The sequence below is a fragment of the Protopterus annectens genome, chromosome 5.part0 (genome assembly GCF_019279795.1).
Source record: "Protopterus annectens isolate FY-2018-M chromosome 5.part0, PAN1.0, whole genome shotgun sequence".
Lineage (NCBI taxonomy): Eukaryota > Metazoa > Chordata > Ceratodontiformes > Protopteridae > Protopterus > Protopterus annectens.
Window position 1 is genome coordinate 1,135,229,439 of NC_056735.1, and position 24,176 is coordinate 1,135,253,614.

The following is a 24,176-nucleotide window of genomic DNA, read 5'->3' on the forward strand; positions in this document are numbered from 1 at the left end:
GAAATTGTACTGATTTGGAGGCCGGTTGAGGCTTGATGGCCGTGAGTTTCATATGCTTGTTCTAGTCTCGGCGGATCCTGTATGCCTTTCCCCCAGTTCCCCTAATCTGTAGGTTCCTACAGAAAGTTGTGGTGTGCAGCGAGCCACAGCCATCCTCATTGCTGTCTTCTGACTCAAGCAAATCTGGTTTCCATTTCTAAGACCTCACTTAATGAAGCATCGATGGCTTCTAGATCCCCAACCAGTTCTTATCTATCTGAGCAACTTCTCCCTGATTTGCATATCCCAAGTGGACCACATGGTTTTTCTAATTCCATTGATGGCTAGAGATCCTGTATTATCCCCAAAGTGTGGTTCACATTTTCAGTGTCCCAAAAAGAATCCAATCATAAGGCCCTGCAGAAGTGGAAGTATTTCCCCTTGTGTGATAGAGTATAGATATTTTTGTTCTGCTCCAATACCCAAATGTTTAAGAGATGCTGGCTTCAGTTATTTCATGAGCATGTTACAGTTGACATCTGTTTCCAAGTTGCTAATGATTTCCACCTGTACTTTCTGGCAACCCATAGACTATTCACTGCCTTTCTTAAAATGGCCTCCTTTCATGACTGCCTATAAAAGACCCTGCATCTGCTTGTGATCTGAACTTTGTTGTAAAATCATTAACTAGAGCCCCAATTTGAGCATCTTCTGCAGACCGAACATGAACTTCCTATCATGGAAAACAGTCCTTGTGCCCATCACTTCAGCTGAGCGAATTTTGGAATTACAAGACCTAGCACCCCCCAGACAGAGTATTGCTACTAACCTATCCCACCTGTGTTACAAAGATAGCAGTAAAGCCAAATCTAAACCATCCTATCCAACTGCTTGTATTCCTTTAATCGCTCTAGGGACGGGTATTCTTTATAGACTTTGGACATCCTGCACAACTCTGGCTTCACCTTCATAGAGCAAAATTGTGAAGAAAAGACACACTCTCAGTTATCATTTGCTTCCAGCAGGCTAGGTTGGAAGGTCTCCAGAATAACTGGCCGTATGGTTTTCAGACTAAATGTTCTTTGCTTACTGCTTGGAGTAAAACATTGCAAATGTAACCAAGAGCTCATTCCACAAGATCTGTATACATTTCTACTATTCTGAAGATAAAACATTTTTGCAGCAGCAACATGGTCCTGTTATGATGCCTCCCGAGTTAGCTTGGGATTCTGTCCCAGTAGTCTCATCAGATGGACTGGATGAAATAGTGTATGGAAGTTGTTAAGGACTTGTATTAATAGTGGATTTTTTTTCCTAGTCTGATAGCAGCTTCCCTTTCTTCTCTTCTTTTCCAAATTGCCACCTTTCTTGAATGGGTCTTGGTAGACCAACTTGAAGCAGTGTTGTCTCTTCCCTATTTGTAACGTGATGTCCTGCAGCCTTATTAGCTCATAGTTTGCAAACTGTTGTCTGTGGGTGTAGAGAGCACAGGGGGAAATTGTAGATTTTGTTGAAGGAGCTTGAGGCAAAGAACACTAGCAGAATGGATGGAATGGATCCAACAAGATGCTCTTTTCCCAATAGTCTTATTTCATGATCTAGGCTGAAGAGGATCCACTGTTATATCTTCCATGTATCTGCATTCTCCTCTTTGTCCAGCAAAAGACACTGTAACCACAGCTCCTTATTACCTGACAAGAAGTCTAAAACATTGGAAATTGTGGGCAACTCAATACTTTTTATCAGTTGCACTGGTCCAGGTCTCCCAGCTGTCTATCTTGTATATATTCAGATTCCATTCCTCCCTAGTGAATATGGCAATAGGAAAGCTTTATCTTGGTCTGAGCTCAAGGAGGAGCTAATTAAAACACCAAGACTTCCACATAGAGCATCTTAAGGCATGCTGTAACTTCGTTGATTAATATGGAGGTACTAGGTTATTGGCCCTAGGGCCTATATAAGCCTAGCCAAGAAGGTACCCTGGCTTTCGCCACCCAAGAAAATTATTTTTCTGTGCCACTGTCGAGCAGAGCCACAGAAGTGATCCCTGGAGTGAATTTCCTATAGGTTCCTAGGGCGGTACTAGGCTATTGTCCCTACGGTCTGTTGTCATGCTAAGGGCAGCAGGCTCTGACATGTGCTTATGCCAGAAGGCATGGATAAAGCTTTAAGCTTTTAAAGAGGAGCTTTTGCTGGCCATCCTGGATTTGTCTTAATTTAAAAGCTCATTTTTGACCCCTCCACCCAAATCCTGGTTGAAGGTCTGAAGAAGAGGAAGTGAACTGTTTCTAGTGTGGAAATGATCTTATTGAGCAACCCTTCTGAATCTGTCCAGTACCATCTCAAGGTGAGGGCTATGAAGAGTCCGTGTCCATGCAGCATACAAGCCTTCAGCAGTGCCGTCAGAGTTTTGTAAGTAGAAAGCTGTACTAATCCATCAGTTCCATCCCTACCATGTATGGGTGAGAGTGGGTAGAGGTAATTCTTTTTGTTGTGATTTAGAGAAACATAAAGATCCAGTAGCTTCCCTAAATGGCAATGAATGACCATGCCTTTATGCTTTTTGGTATCTCCCCAGGAAGAGTACTTGTCAGACACCATCTATGTAAAGCTTTCAGTAAGTCCTGGAATCTGTTTCCCAGGTATGGTTTTTCCAGAGTTAGGCCAATTATTTTGCCTCTGATTCTGAGGGTAAAGGAGGGTGTCCATGTTTGACTTTACTCAACATATCTGGAATGCCATGTTCTAACTCGTGAATGTCTACGAGGCCCTGCTATTCCTTAGCTGTATATAACCAAACATCGTCAATGGTTATGTTGGGAAATGCATTGTAGCTCTTCATCTTCAGGGCTCTGCATAAATATTCCTTTAGTTAACTTTGTGTAAACCCAACTTTTTTGTGTGTAGTTTTATCCCCTGCATCCAGCATTTTCCTGGATACTTGCTACTGTAGCTTAACCTTTGTTAAAGCTATTTGTTCTCTTGCTTGGATGACAAGATAATCTTGGGGATGCTTCCATGGTTGCATTGTCTCCAAGTCAGCTTAAATTGGGAGACCAGTCTGATCCCATTTTGGAAGTTTACTTCTGGTGAGGAGCCGGCTTGGTTGTTCAAATGGAAACGATACCCAAGGTTTAAGTTTTGGTGAGGTGCAGCAGAGTGTTCAGGCCTGAGTCCATTATCTCCTTCTGGTCTTGATGACCTTGAGCCTAACTGTCCTCTTTGTACACATGTAAGAATATGTATTCTGCTTTGGGCTGTGAGGTGCCAGTAACTACAAACGTACAGCATTTTGATTTTGTCTTGGTGTTGGACACTACCAGGCTCTGGACTGGTGGACAGTCCTCACCATCTTCAGGTTTAAAGTGCCTAATGTCCTTCTATTCATATGCTGCTGTATACATAACACAAGGGAGTTTGCCTTATTGAACTCTCATACGTCCGGTCATTATACAAAAGTTAGATGCTACCACTAGGGTGCGTGCGACGTCTGTCGTAAACGGATGTCTGCTATAAAGTGGATGTCAGCACGCACCCTCCTCAGAACTTTTCTGCCTCCTATGTGACTGCCAGCTCCAGTCATTGCTCCTTCAGAAAAGTGATTTTGCACCGTCCGACTTCAGATAAGCATCCCCATGGGGTGGGTTTTATTTGCTTGCTACCACTTTGGGTTCATGTCAGGTAGAAAGGGCAAGTGTAGGTGTGGAAGGCAAATTCACATAAGGATTTGCATGAGTTCTGCCAGTTTTGCTTAGGCCAAGAACACAACCAACATCACCTGTAGTATTTGTTGGAGCTTCTTAGTGTCCTTGGATATAAAGAATGCCTACTTACACATCCCAATCCATCCCCTCTACAGAAAATTCCTCCGCTTCTCAGTGGTTCTGCACACTTTCGTTCTGTGCTTTACCATTTGGTCTCTCTATGACCCCAAGAGTAGTTAGAAAATGTCTGGCTTCAGTCATGGCCTTTGCCAGGACAAAGGGAGCACAACTTTTCCCCTACTTGGACAATATTCTCATTCAGGCTACATCAAGTACTACGGGCCTGCATCACCTGGACTTCACCATCTCCCTCTTGACAAATCTGAGATTCACCATAAATCTCAAAAGGTTATCCTTAGTACCCTCACAGCATCAGGTGTTTCAGGGATGTTGGATTTTGAAAGAGAAAATGATGGCCTGCCTTCCCCCAGAAAAAATTTGATACTTGTTCCTTACTTCAGGGAATACATTTCAGCCAGGGAGTTTCTCAGAATCCTGGGATTCATGGCCTCTATCATCCCCATGGTACTTCTGACAAGGCTTCACATGAGGAAGTTCCAGTGGTACTTGCGAACAATCTGGAAGCAACATCTACATCCTCTAGAGTTCGTGGTCCTCATGCTTCCATGTCTTGTCAGGGATCTGAATTGGTGGCTAAACAAGATTCAGGCAAACCCAGGCCTGCCTTTACAACCCATGCCCCCCTAACCAGGACCTCTTCACAGACTCCTGAAACACAGGATGGGGTTGCAACCTTAGGGGAATGGAAAGTGAAGAACTCATGTACCCTCACTCAACAGAAAGACCACATCACTACCAAGGAAATGAGAGCCTTGATACTGGCCATACTAATCTTCAAAGATCAGCTTCATCCAGGCACCCTGAGGTGGTACACAGACAATACCACTGTGCTGTGAACATGAGGAGTGTGGGGCAAGGTCCTTCCTCCTGTGAAGGCTGGCTCTGTAGGCTTGAGAAATTGCCCTGGATAGACGGATCATCCTCCAAGTGGTATACATCCCATCTGCAGACAATGTGATGGCAGATTCATTAAGCAAGACCATGACCATGTCTCACGAGTGGATGCTGAACAGGGATGTGTTTCTGGACCTGGTCCATCAATGGAGAATGCCAGATGTGGATCTGTCTGCCTCCCCCATGAACAGTGTGAAACCATCTGCTGGAGGGCACCACATCCAGAAACATGGAGGGTGGATGCTCTCAATTCCCTGGAAGGGGATGTACGCTTATGCATCCCCCTTCCCTCTCATACAAAGAGTCCCACTGAAAATTCAGAAGAGACAGCCTCAGATCTTGCTGGTGGCTCCCTGTTGGCCAAGGCAGCATTGTTTCCCCTTATTACTACATCTAGCCAAGGGCAATCGCCACAAGTTTACCCCACTGAATGGACATGCTCACACAGGAGAAGGAAACACTCTTACACCCCCAACTGTCCACAGTCAACCTTACACTGTGGGTGATAGGGCACTGATTCTCTTCAGACACCTGTACACAGAGGATGTCATTCAGGTTTTGCAGGAGGCTAGGAAACCAACTACCAGGAAATCTTACCTAAGTGTTAGAGATTTTCTGTATGGTGTCAGAAAAAACAACTTACAACCACTGATGGCAGAACCCCCAGTGGTCTTGCCCTATCTGTGTGATTTGAATGACGTCTGGACTATCCTACTCCTGCATTAAAACACATTTATCTGCCATCTCAGAATGCCTGTCACTGATGCCACCTTTGGCTTCCAGGTTAGAAGTTAAACTTTTCTTGAAAGGGGACACTACCATTTCCGGCCCCCAAGGAAGCCCATTCCACCTCCTTGGAATCTAAATTCTGTTCAGGAAAAATTGATTCTCCCAACCTTTGTACCACCCAAAGGCTGCTCACTCCAACACTGCACTTGGAAAACTATACTCTTGGCGGCTATCACTTCAGCCAGAAGGGTTTTGGAACTTCAAGCTCTTACGGCCTCTCCCTCTTTTACTGTCTTCCACAAGGACATGGTATGTTTACATACCAACTCAATCGTCATGCCTAAAGTGGTCAATGAACTGTCCTTGAACCAGGCCATCAGCCTGCCAACTTTTTTCCCCTCTCCACAAAACCTGGCAGAAAGGATCCTTCACTCCTTAGATTTTCACGCACAGTTCAGATATTTGTCCAAGACCAAACCCATCCAAAAATCAGACAGGCTCTTCATCTCATACCACTCGAAAGCCCTGGGGCACCCTGTTTCCAAGCAAACCATATCCTCTTAGATATCTAAAACCATATCTTTCTGTTACACAGCCGATGGCAGAATGCTCCCCTCTCCAATAGGGGCACACTGCACTAGGGTAGTGTCCTCCTCAGGGGCATTTTTTAAAGGTTTTGGACACAGCTGCTATTCTGGATGCAGCTACATGGTCCTCTGTACACACACTCACTAAGCACTACAAATTGGACATTGTTTCTGGAGCCAGAGCAGGATTTGCCAGAGCCATTCTTCATAGGTTTTTGGAAAGTGCTTCTGGTCCTCCACCCTTTTCTTAGTACGGGAGCTTTTGCACTCTCCCTTGTGTTATGGATACAGCAGCATATGAATAGAAGGACATAGTATTGTTGTGTAAGAACTTACCATAACTTTAGATGTCCTTCTCTTCTATATGCTGCTGTATAGTTTCCCACCTAGCCTTCCCCTTCACACTTGCCTGACTCTTGGAGTACCCACTCTGTAGTCGCTGATTCCGGTGTCAGTTCTGAGGAGGGTGCATCCTGATGTTCGCTTTATACCCGATGTCCATTTATGACTGACGTCTGCAGGGAAAGATGCAGGATGTCACTTGCACCCTAGAAGTAGCATCTAACTTTTGTATAATGCCTGGACATACGAAAGTTCACCAGAGGCAAACTTCCTTGTGTTATGGGTACAGCAGCATATAGAAGAGAAGGACATGTTAAGTTATGTAAGTTCTTACACAACAATACTGTCCTGCAGGCGGATGCTTGAGTGGGTCTTGGGTGAAAAACTTTGCTAGCAAAATGGAGAGCCTCTCTTGACTTTTCCAATTTGGGGGAAGTGGTCATCACTGCAGAGGGCAGGCTCCACCACATCTAGTTGGAGCTGTGTGCCATTCTCTCGTCCTTTTATTGCTGTAGTAGCGAAGCTAGTTTTGTGGCCACTCCTGATTGGTATGACACATGACTGGAAGTACAGTTTCATCAGCAGTCACATTGTTGTCAGGAAGCTTTCTTGTGTAGCTGACCAACTTTTACATGGAAGAGAGATCCTGTTGCCTCTTCCTTGCAGAACGTAAGCACTGCTAATGTATTTCAAATATCTTGAATGGTTTGGGCTGTCGATTGCCCAGTTGTTGGTACTTTCTACCAACTGTTCCTGTTTTGGAAGGGCTGGTAGTGTTTGAGGGAAGCATTTCCTAAGAGACTCTGCATCTCCATTCATCTTTTAAGAAAAGCTGCCTTTCTTGTGACTTGGATTTCTTGATTATGCTATTTATTTTATTTAGATGCATACAGGTGGATTATATCCTATGCAGGAGGGCCAGTCTGAAGGAGATTGGAGACTGTAAAGTGGTGACAGGGGAAAGTGTAATTAGGCAGCATAGAATGGTGGTCTGTAGGATGATGATGGTGATCAAGAAGAGTAGGACAAGTGTGAGAGCAATTCCAAGGATCAAATGGTGGAAGTTGAAAAAGGGTGATTGTGAGATGGAGTTCAGGGAAGAGTTAAAACAGTCACTGGGGGATAATGAAGAGTTACCGAATAGCTGGGTAACTACAGCAGAGATGGTAAGGGAGACAGCTAGAAAGGTGCTTGGTGTGACATCTGGATAGAGGAAGGAGGACAAGGAAACCTGGTGGTGGAATGAGGAAGAACAGGAGAGTATACAGAGGAAGAGGCTGGCGAAGAAGTGGGATTGTCAGAGAGATGAAAATAGACAGGAGTATGAGATGAGGAACATGCCAAAGAGAGGTGGCGTAGGATAAGGCATATGGAGAGTTGTATGAAAGGATGGACACTAAAGAGGGAGGAAAGGACCTGTACCGATTAGCTAGACAGAGGGACAGAGCTGGAAAAGATGTGCAGCAGGTAAGGGTGATAAAGGATAGAGGGGGAAATGTACTCACAAGCGAGGAGAGTGTGTTGAGCAGATGGAAAGAGTACTTTGAGGGGCTGATGAATGAAGAGCATGAGAGAGAGAGAGAAGGTTTGGATGATGTGGGGATAGTGAATCAGGAAGTGAAACAGCATGTAGGAAGTATGGACAGCTTTCAAGAAGATGAAGAATGGAAAGGCTGTTGGTCCGTTGGAAGCATGGAGGTGCTTAGGTGAAATGGGAGTTCTTAACCAGATTGTTTAATGAAATCTTGGAAAGTCAGAGGATGCCTGAGGAGTGGAGAAAGTGTTTTGATACCTATTTTTAAGAATAAGGGTGATGTGCAGAGTTGTAGTAACTACAAAGTGATAAAACTGATCATTCACAGCTTGAAGTTATGGGAAAGAGTAGTGGAAGCTAGGTTAAGAAGGGAGGTGATGATTAGCGATCAGCAGTATGGTTTCATGCCGGGAAAGAGCACTACAGATTGCTGTGAGAGTGTTGATGGAGAAATATAGAGAAGGTCAGAAGGAGTTGCATTGTGTGTCTGTGGATTTGGAGAAAGCATATGATAGGGTGTCTAGAGAGGAGTTGTGGTATTGTTTGAGGAAGTCAGGAGTGGCAGAGAAGTATGTAAGAGTGGTACAGGATATGTATGAGGGTAGTGTGACAGTGGTGAAGTCTGCAGTGGGAGTGACAGATTGTTTAAGGTGGAGGTGGGATTACATCAAGGATCAGCTCTGAGTCCTTTCTTATTTGTAATGGTGATGGACAGGTTGACAGACAAGATCAGACAGGAGTCCCCGTGGACTATGATGTTTGCAGATGATATTGTGATATGTAATGAGAGTAGGGACCAGATTGAGGATACCCTGGAGAGGTGGAGATATGCTCTAGAGAGGAGAGGAATGTGGGTCAGCAGGACTAAGACAGAATGTGTGTGTGAATGAAAGGGAGGATAGAGGAATGGTGAGGATGCAGGGAGAAGAGTTGGCGAAGGTGGATGAGTTTAAGTACTTGGGATCAACAGTTCATAGTAATGGTGAGTGTGGAAGAGAGGTGAAGAAGAGAGTACAGACAGGGTGGAATGGGTGGAGAAGAGTGTCAAGTGATTTGTGACAGACTGGTACCAGTAAGAATGAAAGGGAAGGTCTACAAGAGGGTAGTGAGACCAGCTATGTTGTATGGGTTGGAGACGGTGGCATTGACAAAAAGGTAGGAGTCAGACCTGGAAGTGGCAGAGTTAACTATGTTAAGATTTGCACTGGGTGTGACAAGGATGAACAGGATTAGGAGTCAGTATATTTAGTGGGTCAGCTCAGGTTGGACAATTTGGAGATGGTCAGGGAGGCGAGATTGCATTGGTTTGGACATGTGCTGAGGGAGGATGATGGGTATATTCGGAAAAGGATGCTAAGGATGGAGCTGCCAGGTAAGAGGAAAAGAGGAAGGCCTAAGATAAGGTTTATGGACGTGGTGAGAGAGGACATGCATGTGGTTAGTGTGACAGAGCAATATGCAGAGGACAAGAAGAAATAGAAACAGATGATCCGCTGTGGCGACCCCTAACAGGAACAGCCGAAAGAGAAGATAATCCTATTTAAACCCACTGGTTTGATAACCTGTTAATTTGATGTTCAAAAAATGCTTTTCTTGTTAACCATGACCTCTTTCCAGAGGATCTTGGAGATTTAGGACGAGTCCCTTAAGCCCATCCCACATTTCTTTTGAAAGTTTTTTTTTTGCTTGTGATTCTTCTCAGTTATACACTTTCAAGAGGAGTCTTAAGGAAACTCTCCTTTGTGGATCATGGGTTTCCTTTTACAATCCCCTTATGTTTGGAAGCTCCTGTATCTCTTGACTGTTAAGTTCCCTTATGTCTGACAATGGTATATCTTTGTAATGCTTACTGATATACTTCATTGTTTTCTCTCGGATTTTGGTACATTTGCATATTCATTGGCTGAGGTGAATTGACTGGATTAGAGAATAGGCTGTGGTGGTGTGTAATGTCTGTGTACAGTCTAGGGCGGATGCACCTATTAGTGAGAGCTTCAGAGAAGAATAGTCAAATTCTGAGATTGCAGGATATTCCAGCTGTACAAGTGTTGGAGAGTCCGTTTGGTATTAATATGGTAATAACATAAAACATGAAATTTGTAATTTAACCATTCTAGTTACCTGTTGGCAGTCCAAATTAATTGTATCATCAGCAGAAGGCTGAACTCTGGTCATTAATGTATCCACTTCATTAAAGTAGTATACTGTATCAACTGTATATAAGTAGATTAAAAATGGCTAACTTTTTTTTTCTTTTTTTCAGATATTTCAGAGAAAAGCAGAAAATACTGAGCATGGTGATGATGTGGCAGAAGAGCAGAATGACTATAAATTTTACTTATGCAAATGTAGAGAGTACTTGGAGAAGATTCTTGATGAAATTGATGGAAATGTTGCAGAAATTGACAGAGTACGTTTTACTTATTCAAAGAAAGACTGTATTTATGTATATATATATTTATATACATTTATATAAAGTATGTGTGTTTGTGTGTGTATATATATATATATATATATATATATATATATATATATATATATATATATATATATATATATATAAAAATATAATGTGTGTGTATGTATGCACACAACACTGTAACATAGCATGGTGATTCTGTTTTAGAGGGCAGAAGTCAGTCCTAGAACATTAAGGTAGAAAGCTGGTATTCATATTGATCACTGCTGCGGTATCCTTACCTTATATGGATTGTATTCTGTCAAGAAGAAAACAGCCAGCTTCCAAAGCTTCAGGAAACCTTCCATGCGTCCAAACCGTTGGATCGAGCTGAGCTGACTAAAAAGACAGATTTAGGGTACTAAACTCTCCCACCTCTTTCCTGCTGTTGAAGAGCGCACTCCGTTGCAGGCTTTTAAGGGTCGATGGTCAGCTTGTGCTGTTCCCTAGCTTGGCAGGTAAGATCCCTTTGTGGAAAACTTCCACATTCCAAAATAGGAAAGTACAATAAAAAAAAAATTTTAAGTTATTTTAAGCTAGGAGTTTGGTTTTAATGGACTGTCACGAAACTGAACTGTCCTCTTAAACAGGACTGCACTTTTTCCCCGTCAGTTTAAAGTAATAGAAAACCATTTGTTTTTCTGTGGTGAAAGTTTGTTTTTTGGGGTTGGCAAAGTGTTCAAGTGGGTTTTACTGCATTTTTGCATTAGTGACATGTTTATCATTTTTTTGCCACATCGCTTCCCTGGAACAGAGGCACCATTTTCATTTGGTTTGACCGTGGATGTGTTTATGGGGGTCCCAATGTCTGCCCTTCCAGACACAAAAAGAAAAAGTTAAGCAAACAGCCTTTGCCACCACAGCAGGCTAGCAGTTTGTCTCAGCCACAGGTGGATGACTCTGTCTAGCTTGTTCCTCAGACCACCCTTTTATCCCAGGTGCCTGTAATTTAGCACCTACAGCCACTATGGACCAGGGTTTAACCATATCCTCACTGGTGGCTGGGGTCACCTCCATGGGCAAGGGAGAGAGACTGTCTTGTCGCATCAGTCCTGGGAGAGAGAACAGGGAAGACTCCACTGTATGATCAGAATGTTGTGCCCATCCCTGGGGATGCTGCTGACTCCATAAATAACTGTGTTGAAAAGAAACAGAAAACTAAATGTGTCTACTCTTAAACTTTTCTCAATTCATTCACTACGGAGCAGCTCAGAAAAAGCTGCCTGCTTAATTCCACCATAGGAACAGTGCAGCCAGAGCTCAAATTCAGAAAATCCATTTGTAATACCATACAAAAAACAAATGTTCATAACTCTTTAACTATAAGAGCTAGACTAAAAATGTAAACGCGAAAGTTGTTCAGCAGACACGGAGCTTTCCAACAGTGTAAATGTTGATACTGCATATCAGTCATTATTAAATATTTGGCAAGGAATGTTGATATTGTGCATATTTTTTTACCTTTTTGGAAAAGTAAAGCACAATATCTTGGTCAGTGTACCATGTAGACCCATACAATTTGTATTTAATTTGTTAGTATGAATGTCAGCTGTAAAATGATACCTTTACCATTACTGTGTGATGCTCCTTTATGGAGACATACTCAGAAATATGATTAATATAATAATTGATTGATAAAGCATAATGTCTCATCACCTGTAACAGATATAGCCTACATATCAGTATAGAAGTTGTGCGTCTAAATGTCAGCTTCAAAATGATGCATCATTTGTCATCACCATGCTCCCTTGCAAAGATATGGGCATAATAATGAGAAGTATTGGAAATGTATAATTTTCATAATCATACGAGACTAAAACTGTGATATCTGTGCATGTGTACAGTGCACAGACAAAGTTCTTTTACCATGTTGTAAGGAGTAACACTGTCTTCAAAATTGGGTATTACTTGGCACACTGACATGCTCCCTTGCAAAGTTATTTACCAAAATATTTAAAAAAAAATCATAATTTCCATAACCTAAGTCCGAAACAAACTTTGATGTCCGTACATGTGTACAACATAGAGGGACAGTTCTTTTACCATGGCAAAAGAAAATATGAATCGGCTTCAGGAACACAAAAACTCTATTACTGTGAGCACTATCATAAGAGAAAATACTCCCAACTTCTTCAGACCTACAGGGACAGATGTTCATCGTGTTACACTGCTGCAGTCATCACACTTTGGTTATCCTGCCGTCAGGCGGTCCCGCAGTCGGCCCGAGTTCCAAAGTCTTGGTCCGGCGTCGGTTGCTGTTGCTTCTTCCCTGACGTCAGTGCGCCAGGGGTATATAAGATGCAGCCGACACCATTTTCTTCAGTCTTTCTTGCCGCGCAGTGCGCGATGCAAAAGCAGTTAGCAAGTGCTGGTCGGCCGACTCCTGAGATTTTCATTCCGAATCCAGAACCGAAGTCTTCTACAAAGGCTAAGTACCCTGTTGAGGAAACTTTTTCTTGCCTCAGACCGATATCAGTAAAAGTTAATAATTGTATTTCTTGTGGGAAGCAAATACCTCATAAGGATTTCCATTCCTATTGTATCCCATGCCTAAGCCCAGACCACAACGTCACTGGTGGCGGTTTTGTGCTAGGTTTAACAAGCGCACTATTAAACGTCGGTTTGATTTTGCCCGACATTATTTTGGCAGAAAATTCAATTACACCATGCCGTCTGAACTATCGACAACCGGAATACACAAAAAGCGCAAAGACAAGGACAGGCATCCGAGGCCCAAAACTGACGACAAAGCCTCTTCTAGGCCAGTCGCCAGTTCTTCGGTTTTCAGCGAGGCGCCTTCGCAGCCCCTGATGACCACTTCTTTAGAACCACAGGCCACCTCTGACTCCCACGTGGAGATGGCTGGGCCTTCGGATACACCAGACTTGAGAGCTACCGAGACTAACCCTTCAGAGGGCTCCGGAGTAGCTGAAAAACCCGCAACTTCAGAGGGTGTTTTCAGGCCTACTCAGTTAACCATTAAATCTTCTGCTAAATCTAAAACAAAGAAACAACTTCAGCATTCACCAGCAACAGGCCTCCATGCCTAAGAAACAGATGCTCAAAATGGCCGAAGACCTTATTACTCTGATCAGGGGGTCCCACCCTCCTCCTGATAAAAGGCCTAGACAGGATGCAGACTGACTCATCCCAACCAGGTGTCCATTTCCTCAGATTCATCCTCAGACCAAGGATACTCTTTACCCCCTTATGAGGACTCTGATGCTGAGGAATCTATTCCTTCAGCCTCTCCACCAGGGGACTACTCCTTTGGGGAAACCTTACATACCATGCCGGAGCATTTCCTTTGGGAGAGCCAGGATTACTCAGAATCCAAGAAAAGGCTCGGAGATTTCCTTTTATTACTTCAACACAGACCCCTTGCTATTCCACCAGTGTTAGATATTGTGGATGATGTGTATGCTGAATCCAGCTTAAATCCTGATTCTTTACCTCCAGCTCCAGTTAAGCCAGACAGATATTAGAGTCCCTGATTCTCACAAATTCCTTTATAAAAGCCCTGTTGCTGACCCTGAAACTATTTCCCAGGGTCCCAAAGGGGTAAAGGCCTCTACAGCAAAAGATCCAGTCCCCTCTGACAGAGATTCCAGAACATTAGACAGATGGGGAAAGAAAGTATACACATCTGCAACTTTAGCAATGAGAGCACTAAATTGTCAGTTTCACATGCTTAAATATCAGCATTATTTGATGTCTCAGTTGAAACAAAAAATGCTTCCAAATTCAGATCTTCCTAACTATAAGGAAATACAGGATTTATTGCATGCAGCTGAACAAGTGGGAAAACATACTTTGCAATGTAGTTTTGATTCTTTAGAGGCCTCCTGTAGAGCAGCAGTTACAGGGTCTGTCATTAGAAGACATGCTTGGTTAAAAGAACAGACCTTACCAGATCATGTTAAAGCAAACTTATTGGATGCACCTTTGCAGCAGGATGTTTTATTTGGAGTTAAGGCAGAAGAGGTATTAAAGAAAATGGAGGATAAAGCAAAATCTAAGCAAACGATGAAGGATTTCTTACAGGTTCAGCCTCCTCAATTTAGCAGAAATTGGCCAACAAAGAATTGGTCCTTTCCATTTTCAGACAGGCCTCAAAGGGGAAGATACAGATGTCCAAGAGGCAGAGGTTAGCCACAAGGTACTTACAGGCCTCTACAATGGGGTGCTTCAACCCAGAAAGAAGGGGAAGACGGGCCTCAACCTTATAAAAAGCAGACCCAGTGACTTCCCACTACAACTGCCAAACATCTCTCTTGGCAGCCCCCTTGGGAGGAAAACTGGCACTTTTCAGTCACAATTGGCAAATAATCACCCAGGACAAATGGGTTCTCAATATTGTATCTCACGGTTACAGGTTCCACTTTCACACCTCTGCCAAGGTTAAAAGGAATGCCAAATCTGCCACCAAATCAATGGGCAGAGGCTCAAAGGCAAATTACAGCACTCATGGACATGAGAACTTTTCAAAAGGTACCAACACAGGAGCAAGGACAAGGATTTTACTCAAGACTCTTTCTGGTTCCCAGAAAGGACAAAGCCTAGAGGCCCATTCTGGATCTTTCTTCTCTAAATACTTACCTGGATGTTCCAAAATTCAAAATGTTGACACTACAGCAGCTTATTCCCATGCTGGGCAAGAAAGCTTGGCTCGTAACATTGGACCTCAAGGAGGCATACCTGCATGTCCCTATCAGACAGAATTGCAGAAGATACCTCAGATTCTTAGCAGGTTCAATGCACTACCAATTCTCTGCACTGCCCCTTGGCTTATCTACTACGCCTAGGATCTTTACAAAATGCCTGGCACCAGTAATTGCATTTTGCAGACAAAAAGAAATTCAAATTTACCCATATTTGGATGACTGCCTTATTCAAGCAGAGAGCAAAGACATTCTTCTAAAGCATCTGGCATTTGTAAAAAGACTGCTAATTTGCCTAGGGTACACAGTAAACTAAAAGAAATCAAAACTAGTGCCCTCACAAGAGATAATATTCCTGGGTGCCAGCTTAAATACAACGGCCCAGATGGCTTATCTCACACCAGACAAGCAAGGACAACTGACTCAATATTTCCAATTGATGGCAACAAAAACTCAACACCCTGCAAGAAAAATTCTGCAGGCCTTGGGTTACATGGCATCTTGCATACTACTAATTCCATATGCAAAACTGCATATGAGGAAACTACAGTGGTACCTAAAGAGTGTCTGGTCTCAACACTGTCACAGTTTGGAAACAGTAATACCACTTATTCCTTGCCTTCAACAGGAGTTTCGATGGTGGGCTCAAGCCTGTCACCTCAACAAGGGCAGCCTTTCACTCAACCCACAGTCAGGCAAACACTGACAACAGATGCTTCGGATTATGCCTGAGGAGCACACATGGCAGGAAAATGTATTCAGGGTAAGTGGCCCGCAGAACAAAGGCATCTTCACATCAATCAAAAAGAGATGCTAGCTGTACAAAATGCCCTTATAGCTTTCAAGGACCTTCTGCATCCAGGACAACTACTTCTAAAGACAGACAACACCACAGTTATGTGGTACATAAACAAGGGGGCACTCATTCATATCCACTATGCAGACAAGCCATGACCTTGTGGAATACAGCTATAACCTATCAAGTTCATCTGCAAGCGAAATTCCTGCCAGGAGAGAAAAACACACTAGCAGACGACTTAAGCAGAAGCATCATGGATCCGCATGAGTGGAAATTACATCCACAAATGTTCAGGATGATAACACAGAAATGGTGGTACCCGGACATAGATCTGTTCGCATCCCCAATGAATTGCCAGCTACAGAAATTCTGCACAAGGACTTACCACCCATAAGCATGGAAAGTGGATGCCCTCTCATTCAGCTGGAAAAACCTACAAGTATACGCTTTCCCACCACTGCCTCTCCTTTCAAAGGTACTCATAAAAGCCAGACAAGAAAGGCCAAAGATGATCCTGATTGCCCCAGACTGGCCACGCCAGCACTGGTACCCACTCTTAAAGAACGTAGCACAAGGACCACCATGGATTTTGCCTCAAATCTCACAACTTCTGACTCAGCAAAACAATCTGATACTTCACGGCCAGCTCAAGACTTTAAACCTGGCTGCATGGAAGATTCCTTAGTCAAGCAAACAATGCCTCTCTCCAAAGCTGCTATGGATGTCATTCTGGAGGCCAGAAGGCCTAGCACCACGAAAGCCTATTTGGATAAATGGAAGAGATTCTGTGCCTGGAACCAGGTTCTCACAACCTTGACCCTCTTGTCGCAAATATTCCTCGGATACTACAATACTTGACTGAGATGCTGGACAAGGGCCTCGCCTTTTCATCCATTAAGATCCATGCCTCTGCCATCTCTGCTCATTACAACACAGATCCACCATTTTTTTCTCATCCTTTGGTAAAACAGTACCTCAGAGGGGCTAAAAACATAAGACCGCCCCGTAGAGCACCAACTCCAACTTGGGACCTCAACTTTGTCTTGGAGAAATTAACTTTACCTCCTTTTGAGCCAGCTAACTCAGCAGACTTAAAATATGTCTCTTGGAAAACTGCTCTGCACCTGGCAATAACCTCAGCACGAAGAATTTCAGAATTACAGGCACTAATGGCAGTGGAACCTTTCATCATATTCCACCAAGACAGGGTGTCTTTAAGAACAAACCCTACTTTTATGCCAAAGGTGGTATCAAGTGTGGTTCTAAACCAAACTATTCACTTGCCAACTTTTTATCCAAACCCACAGAATAAAGGGGAGAGATTGCTGCATTCCTAGGACATACACAGGCAGTTACGCTTCTACTTGGACAAAACTAAAGCTTTCAGAAAAACTGAGCAATTGTTTGTATCATATGCTGCAGGAACACAGGGAAAAGCCATTTCAAAACAGACCATTTCAAAATGGATAGGTCATTGCATACGTTTCTGCTATACACATCATGGGAAAACTGCACCTAACAACATTAGGTCTCATTCCACCAGGGCAACAGCCACTTGGAGTACCTACCCAAGGACATTTTGGAAGCAGCAACTTGGAGTTCTGTACATACCTTCACCAAGCATTACCATCTGCCTCTTTACTCTAAATCCAGAGCTGGCTTTGCCACTGCAATTCTGCTGGGCCTTATAGCCACCCCTAATGCCTTATAGAACCAGCCACCCTACCTCTGCTTTGGGATTCTACCCAAGTGTGATGACTGCAGCAGTGTAACACGAACATAGTACAGTTTTGTACCTACCATAAATGTAGATGTTCGAGTGTAAACACTGCTGCAGTCCAGGTTACCCTCCCTCCTTCCCCTCTTACTTGCTGTTACTTACCCTAGTATTCTATCCTTTGCTGCCTATGGGAAGTATTTGCTGGTAACAAAGTATTTGATTGCTTTTCTTATGCATGTTTTATTAGCAATTTGCTTTGCCTACCTGTTTGGGGGCACCTGACATCTGGGGCAAGAAAAACTGAACAAAATGGCATCGGCTGCATCTTGTATACCCCTGGCGCACTGACATCAGGGAAGAAACGACAGCAACTGACGCCGGACCAAGACAGCAGTGTATACACTCGAACATCTACATTTATGATGGGTACAAAACTGTACTTTCTTTTACCAGGTTGGGACCATCAATACTGTCTTCAAAATGAGGTATTTACCAAAATATGAAAAAAATCATAATTACCAAAATCTGAGTCCTAACAAAACTGATATCTGTACATGTGTACAGCATTCAGAAGCAGTTGTTTTACCATGTAGACACACATGATTGTAAATATACATGTTCTTCGTGTAGCCAACATACTGCTGAATGGGTACTTGTAACGAGAAAAAGCAAGGTAAGGACTGCCACTCCACTAATGAACCCAGGACAGGCATGGAACTTCAGTGGCAGGCAAGGCCATCTCATCTGTCTGATAGCTGTGCTGGCTTACCCACTCAGGCAGCTGATACCATTGCAGTCTCACAACCTCCTTCAGTGTCAGCAGTCTGTCTTACCTATGCCTTTTCTCTTTACATGTGTCCATTCAGCAATGGACCTAAGGGATCAAGTTCTGTATTAGTAAGCCCTTCCTGTCATCTAAACTCTACACATGCCTGATAACAGCAGACTAAAAAAAGGAATATTGCAGGATGGTCACTGACATTAGATTGTACGTGGTAGCACTTTCCTGAAACAGTTCTTGCTCAGCATCCTCACCAGTTTCTTACCACAGTTATTCACCAGACTCAGAAAAATATAATTTACACAACACATTTCATAAGAGTTTTACTTACTTTACTGATCGTACTTGGTCATGGGTGTTTTCCATTCTTCTCATAAGCTGCGTGTTACCAATCCTGCATAGCTCTTCTCACGTCATTGTGGAGGTCAGTCAGGAAGAATGCAATGCCCTCCTCAGTTAGGTGAAAGTCATCCCTTCTGAACAGGTGAACATCTTCCGCGGTGATGCTGTCATGGCAGATTGTAGATCCACCGACCCTGTGCATCAAGCTATGTATGAACCCATTCTGTAAACGTCTGGCCTTGTGAGCTGCCCATTGACTGTTTGCTGTTTTCCTTATCTGTCAAGGATTTATATCAGACCACAGAAAATGACAATGTGGCCACCAAGACTGCAGGTGTTTAAAATTGCTGTGATTTGAAACAGTAGCCTTCCGAGTGGTTTACTGATGACATCATTCCCTCCAGTGTGAAGCACAAGAATGTCAGGCTCAGGGTAGATGGAACACTTCTCTTCCAATAACTGCAGTACTCTGCTCCAATGCATACCTCTTCTTGCAATCCAGTATACCTTCGCAGTGGATGTGGGGAAGCTCAAGTTGTACCAATTTTCAGTTTCGGAGGCATGACTAGCAGCCCAGTGAATGTACCCACACTGTCATTTGTCGTTCTCCTGGTCGTGAAGCCATGTCAGTGTCGGAAGGTGGACAAACCTGCAGAGGAAAGAAAATGCAAACAGATTACTACTGGTGTTTGGCAGATGTAGTGGAAGACTACATATGTATGTTTATCATATGCATTACCTGGTTATCCCATCCAAATCTTACATCCTATCCACAGGAGCAGTATTCTTTGTATTAGGTACATAAGTGGTGATGACGCTGCAGAGGTACATACCTACTGCCCGTGAAAACAGCGAATTACACACACTGACAAGGGGGCACAGAAAGGGCACGTGTAAACAGAAAAAAGAGTAAGGACTGCCACTCCACTAATGCCAAGTACAGGCATGGGGCTTCAAGTCGTGGGCGTCTGAAGTGTCCTATAGCTGTGCTGGCTACCCACTCAGACTGCTTGTAGCAGCAATGACTCCTGATTGCATGCAATGCCAGCACTCTGCCTTACCTCTCCTTTTTCCATTTACGTGTGTCCTTTTGCAATGTCCACAAGGACTGAAAGGGGGGGGGGTAATGTAAACCCTCTTGCCCTGACCTACATCCATTTACTACACCTGAAGGGAGGGAGACTGAGTGGAGAGCTGCACCACTTTCCAGTGATTCCCAGAACAGCAGAAGATACATTCTTACCTTACCCAAAATACTGCATGGGTGGACACTGACAAGGGGCCACAGAAAGGGCACATGTAAAGAGTAAAAGCAGGGTAAGCACTGCCGCTCCACTAATATGACAAGGACAGGCATGGAGCTCCAGCTTGTGGTTATCTGAAGTGTCCCATACCTCTGCTGGCTGCCCACTCAGACTGCTGATATCACTATTAGTCTGCCTTACCTTTGCCTTTTCTCTGTACATGTGCCCATTCAGCAGTGGACCTAAGGGATGAGGGACGGAAGTAACTTAACTAATTGCTGCCCTGACCTTCATACATTTACTACCCTCACCTACGTACATTTACTACACCTGAAGGGAGGGAGACTGGAGAGCTACACCAAGGCAACATGTGAAAAGACCAAGACTGACCCAGGCTTTGTCTTTCTGCGTGTGTCCTTTCCCAGAGGGAAACATTGCATCACAGTGGCACACCTAAGGCCATGCTTACCTAGGACAGCAGCACTATGGGACTGAGCTGAAGTCTCTCCAAGTTACCAACTGCGATCCAGGTGGATCATAAGCTCCATGGTGGCTGGGTATACCCCCCGCGATGCATCCACCAACACAAGAGCAGTTGGAAAAAAAAGACTGAAGAGGCACTTTCCTGGCCTTGTTGCTGAAGGCCTTGGCCGGTAACTGTCAAGGGGGCACAGAAAGGGCACATGCACACAGAAAAAGCAGTGTAGGGCACACTGCTTTACCTCTGCCGTTTACATGTGTCTTTTCGGCAGTGGCCCTAAGGAGTGGAAAGGAAGACCTAATGTAAACCCTGTTGTCCTGACCTGCATACATTAACTACACCTGAAGGGAGGTAGACTGACTGGAGAGCCACACCAAGACAACATGGGAAAAGACCAAGACTGACCCAGGCTTTGTCGTTTCGCATGTGTCCTTTCCCAGTAGGAAACAGTGCATCACAGTGGCAACCCCGAGGCCATCATTACCTAGGACAGCAGCACTATGGGACAGAGCTGAAGTCTCCAAGTTCCCAACTGCGATCCCGGTGGATGATAACATCCGTGGTGGCTGGGTATTCCCACACGATGCATCTACCAACAAGAACATGCACATCTTGATTTGTCTTGTGCATTGCAACATGTGCCATTCCTGACATCAGTAACCCACTAGAAATTTATGGCCATGGTACTCGCCAAAGCATTCGACACACAGGTTGACCTTGCAATGCGGGCATCCCCATGATGGCTCAGCACGTTTACCCTTGCTGGCACAGTTTTTGCAACTTGATTTACGCCATTTCACTAGAAAATGAGAGTCATTCTCAAATCGTCTCACAGCCTCTGGGACAGTAATCTCAGTGCATCTTTTCCTCTTTGTGTAACTGGCAAGTAGATGCAAGCTTAGGTTCCTTCAGAACTGTAACTGTGTTGCTGGAATTGCACATCCAGAGCGTGACATTTGCTGGTGGCTGTTACTTTCTCTGAATATAATGAAAGCACTGACAATGGCCAAATCCTGTAAGAACCAGAACAGGTACAGCCACCATTTGCGGGCCTTTCTGGCATTGGGATACTATGTCCTGAGCTGATCTGCTCGGTCCACCCCATTCATGTAACTGTTGTACATGTTTAAAAGCAACTATGAATAAACAAATCCCAGCTGGTAGATACACAGGAAATCCAAAGTGGAAAAGCAGACAACCGACTCCACGGCAATGTAAAATCACGAATATTTTATTCCAACATATAGTACAAAACACAAAATGGATTGAGTGCTTTCGTCTCCACCCTGGAGACCTCTTCAGAATCAATTAAACAGGACAAAGATGCCACTATTATACGCTCACTAATGAATTAATCAAAAATCAATTAACAGCAATTAAATCATATTTAGCAATTGGCCACAACCAATTAACTATTACAATTGAAAAAGCCTTTAAAAACCATGAACTAGTTGAATGTATAAAAATGTGTACCAGACCACTCATACCTATTGTTTTAAAACTACATTGTGTAGAAAAAAAACATCAACTTATAAAATGCCACTTATCTAATAAATATATATATTTAATATATTTAGTATATCATATATAAATGTTATCTATGTATAAAAAATATATATATATATTTATATGTATATATGACTATATAATAAGTATTAAGTATATTAAAATATAACGCAGTACATAAGTAATTTTATATTATATATTATAGAATATAAATATAAATATTAATGTTAAATAATAAATATTACATATACTTATTTTAAACAATTAAAATTAAAAAATAATGAAGTAATAAATATAATATAATATGTTATGAATAATATAGTATTTGTGTTGGTTAAAACCTAAAAAATATATATTTATATTAAAATATTACAATATAAAAAATATAAAAAATATCTATTAAAATATTACAATATAAAAAATGTAAAAATAGATTTTAAAAAAATGCATCTACCTGATTGGGTTATATTAGTTCTACATTTGGTTATGTATGTCAGTGTCACTATGCCTATATACAGAACATCTATTTTTACATTTTTTATATTGTAATATTTTAATATATATATTTTTTATATTGTAATATTGTAATATATATATTTTTTAGGTTTTAACCAACACAAATACTATATTATTCATAACATATTATATTATATTTTCTTTATTACTTCATTGTTTTTTAATTTTAATTGTTTAAAGTAAGTATATGTAATATTTATTATTTAACATTAATATTTATATTTATATTCTATAATATATAATATAAAATTACTTATGTACTGCGTTATATTTTAATATACTTAATACTTGTTATTATATTGTCATATATACATATAAATATATATTTTTTATACATAGATAACATTTATATACGATATACTAAATATATTAAATATATATATTTATTAGATAAGTAGCATTTTATAAGTTGATGGTTTTTTTCTACACAATGTAGTTTTAAAACAATAGGTACGAGTGGTCTGGTACACATTTTTATACACTCAACTAGTTCATAGTTTTTAAAGGCTTTTTCAATTGTAATAGTTAATTGGTTGTGGCCAATTGCTAAATATGATTTAATTGCTGTTAATTGATTTTTGATTAATTCATTAGTGAGCATATAATAGTGGCATCTTTGTCCTGTTTAATTGATTCTCAAGAGGTCTCCAGGGTGGAGACGAAAGCGCTCAATCCATTTTGTGTTTTGTACTATGTTGGAATAAAATATTCGTGATTTTACATTGCCGTGGAGTCGGTTGTCTGCTTTTCCACTTTGGATTTCCTGTGTATCTACCAGCTGGGATTTGTTTATATGTTGTACATGTTTACAACTGGTGGACATGGCACTGATACCTTGCTTCCATCACGCTTTCTCCTGTGTGTGCAGGAGACTGGCAAGGTTGGGTTGCAGTTAATTGACAGGGGGAATACTGGGTCGCTATCCTTCCATTCAGTAGCTAGCAGTGGTCCACTCTGGAATCACTTGTAGTAGCCTTGAGCTGCTTTTCCAATGGCCTGTCTATTGAATGTTAGAGGCCATCCTGACTTATTGGTGCGCATGGTTCCACAACAGTGTAGACCATCTTAAAGCAATTGCTGTGCCAGCGGAACAGAGGTAAAGAAGTTATCAAAGTAAATGTGATGCTGCTTGCCAGTCAGACCCTAGTTAAGTCAACCACAACTCTGCCAGTCTGACCTCTGTATTCTTCTCCTCTTTTCCAGTGTATACCTGGAATTCACGTACATACTCCTTGTCTGCCAACACCTACACCTTAATACCATACCTCTCGGGCTTACCAGGCATAAACTGTCTAAATGTCAAGTGTTTACAGCCACCTCATGATGCACATTGTAACGCGTCCTGCATGCATGAAGTACTGCATCCAGTACTGGCCGTACATGATGTAGCTTGTAATGACCCACAGAGCCCTGTGGTAGCCTCAGGCTGTTATCCTTCCAGTGGAAGTACTGCTGAATTTTTTTCAAACCCATCTCTGGTCATGTACTCCGCTATTGGGAAGCAACCATAAACATGGTGCATTTCCCAGTACTGCCTGTATTCAGGAACATGTACAGTAGACATGTATATTCTGACACCTAGAAATGTGCGCATGTCTCCTGGGCAAACGGGACTCCACCGCATATCAACCTTGCCTGCTGTGGACTGCCTCTGTGCAGCATAGCGAATGGTTTCATGAACAGTAAGGGTGTACAGCTCCTCTAGGAACATCAGATTCAGGAAGTCCATCTCTGTGCTGTCTGAGATCAAGTGGTTTA

The 24,176-nt window shown here is 42.5% G+C and overlaps 1 protein-coding gene across 1 annotated transcript in view; it reads left to right on the top strand.

Moving 5' to 3' along the window:
- Positions 1 to 24,176, top strand: part of LOC122801555 (E3 SUMO-protein ligase RanBP2-like) — a 2,328,503-nt gene that overhangs the window by 820,955 nt on the left and 1,483,372 nt on the right. The window contains exon 9 of the mRNA XM_044070992.1: positions 10,174 to 10,320. Coding sequence (XP_043926927.1) covers positions 10,174 to 10,320 — 147 coding nt within the window. The remainder of the gene's footprint in view (positions 1 to 10,173; positions 10,321 to 24,176) is intronic.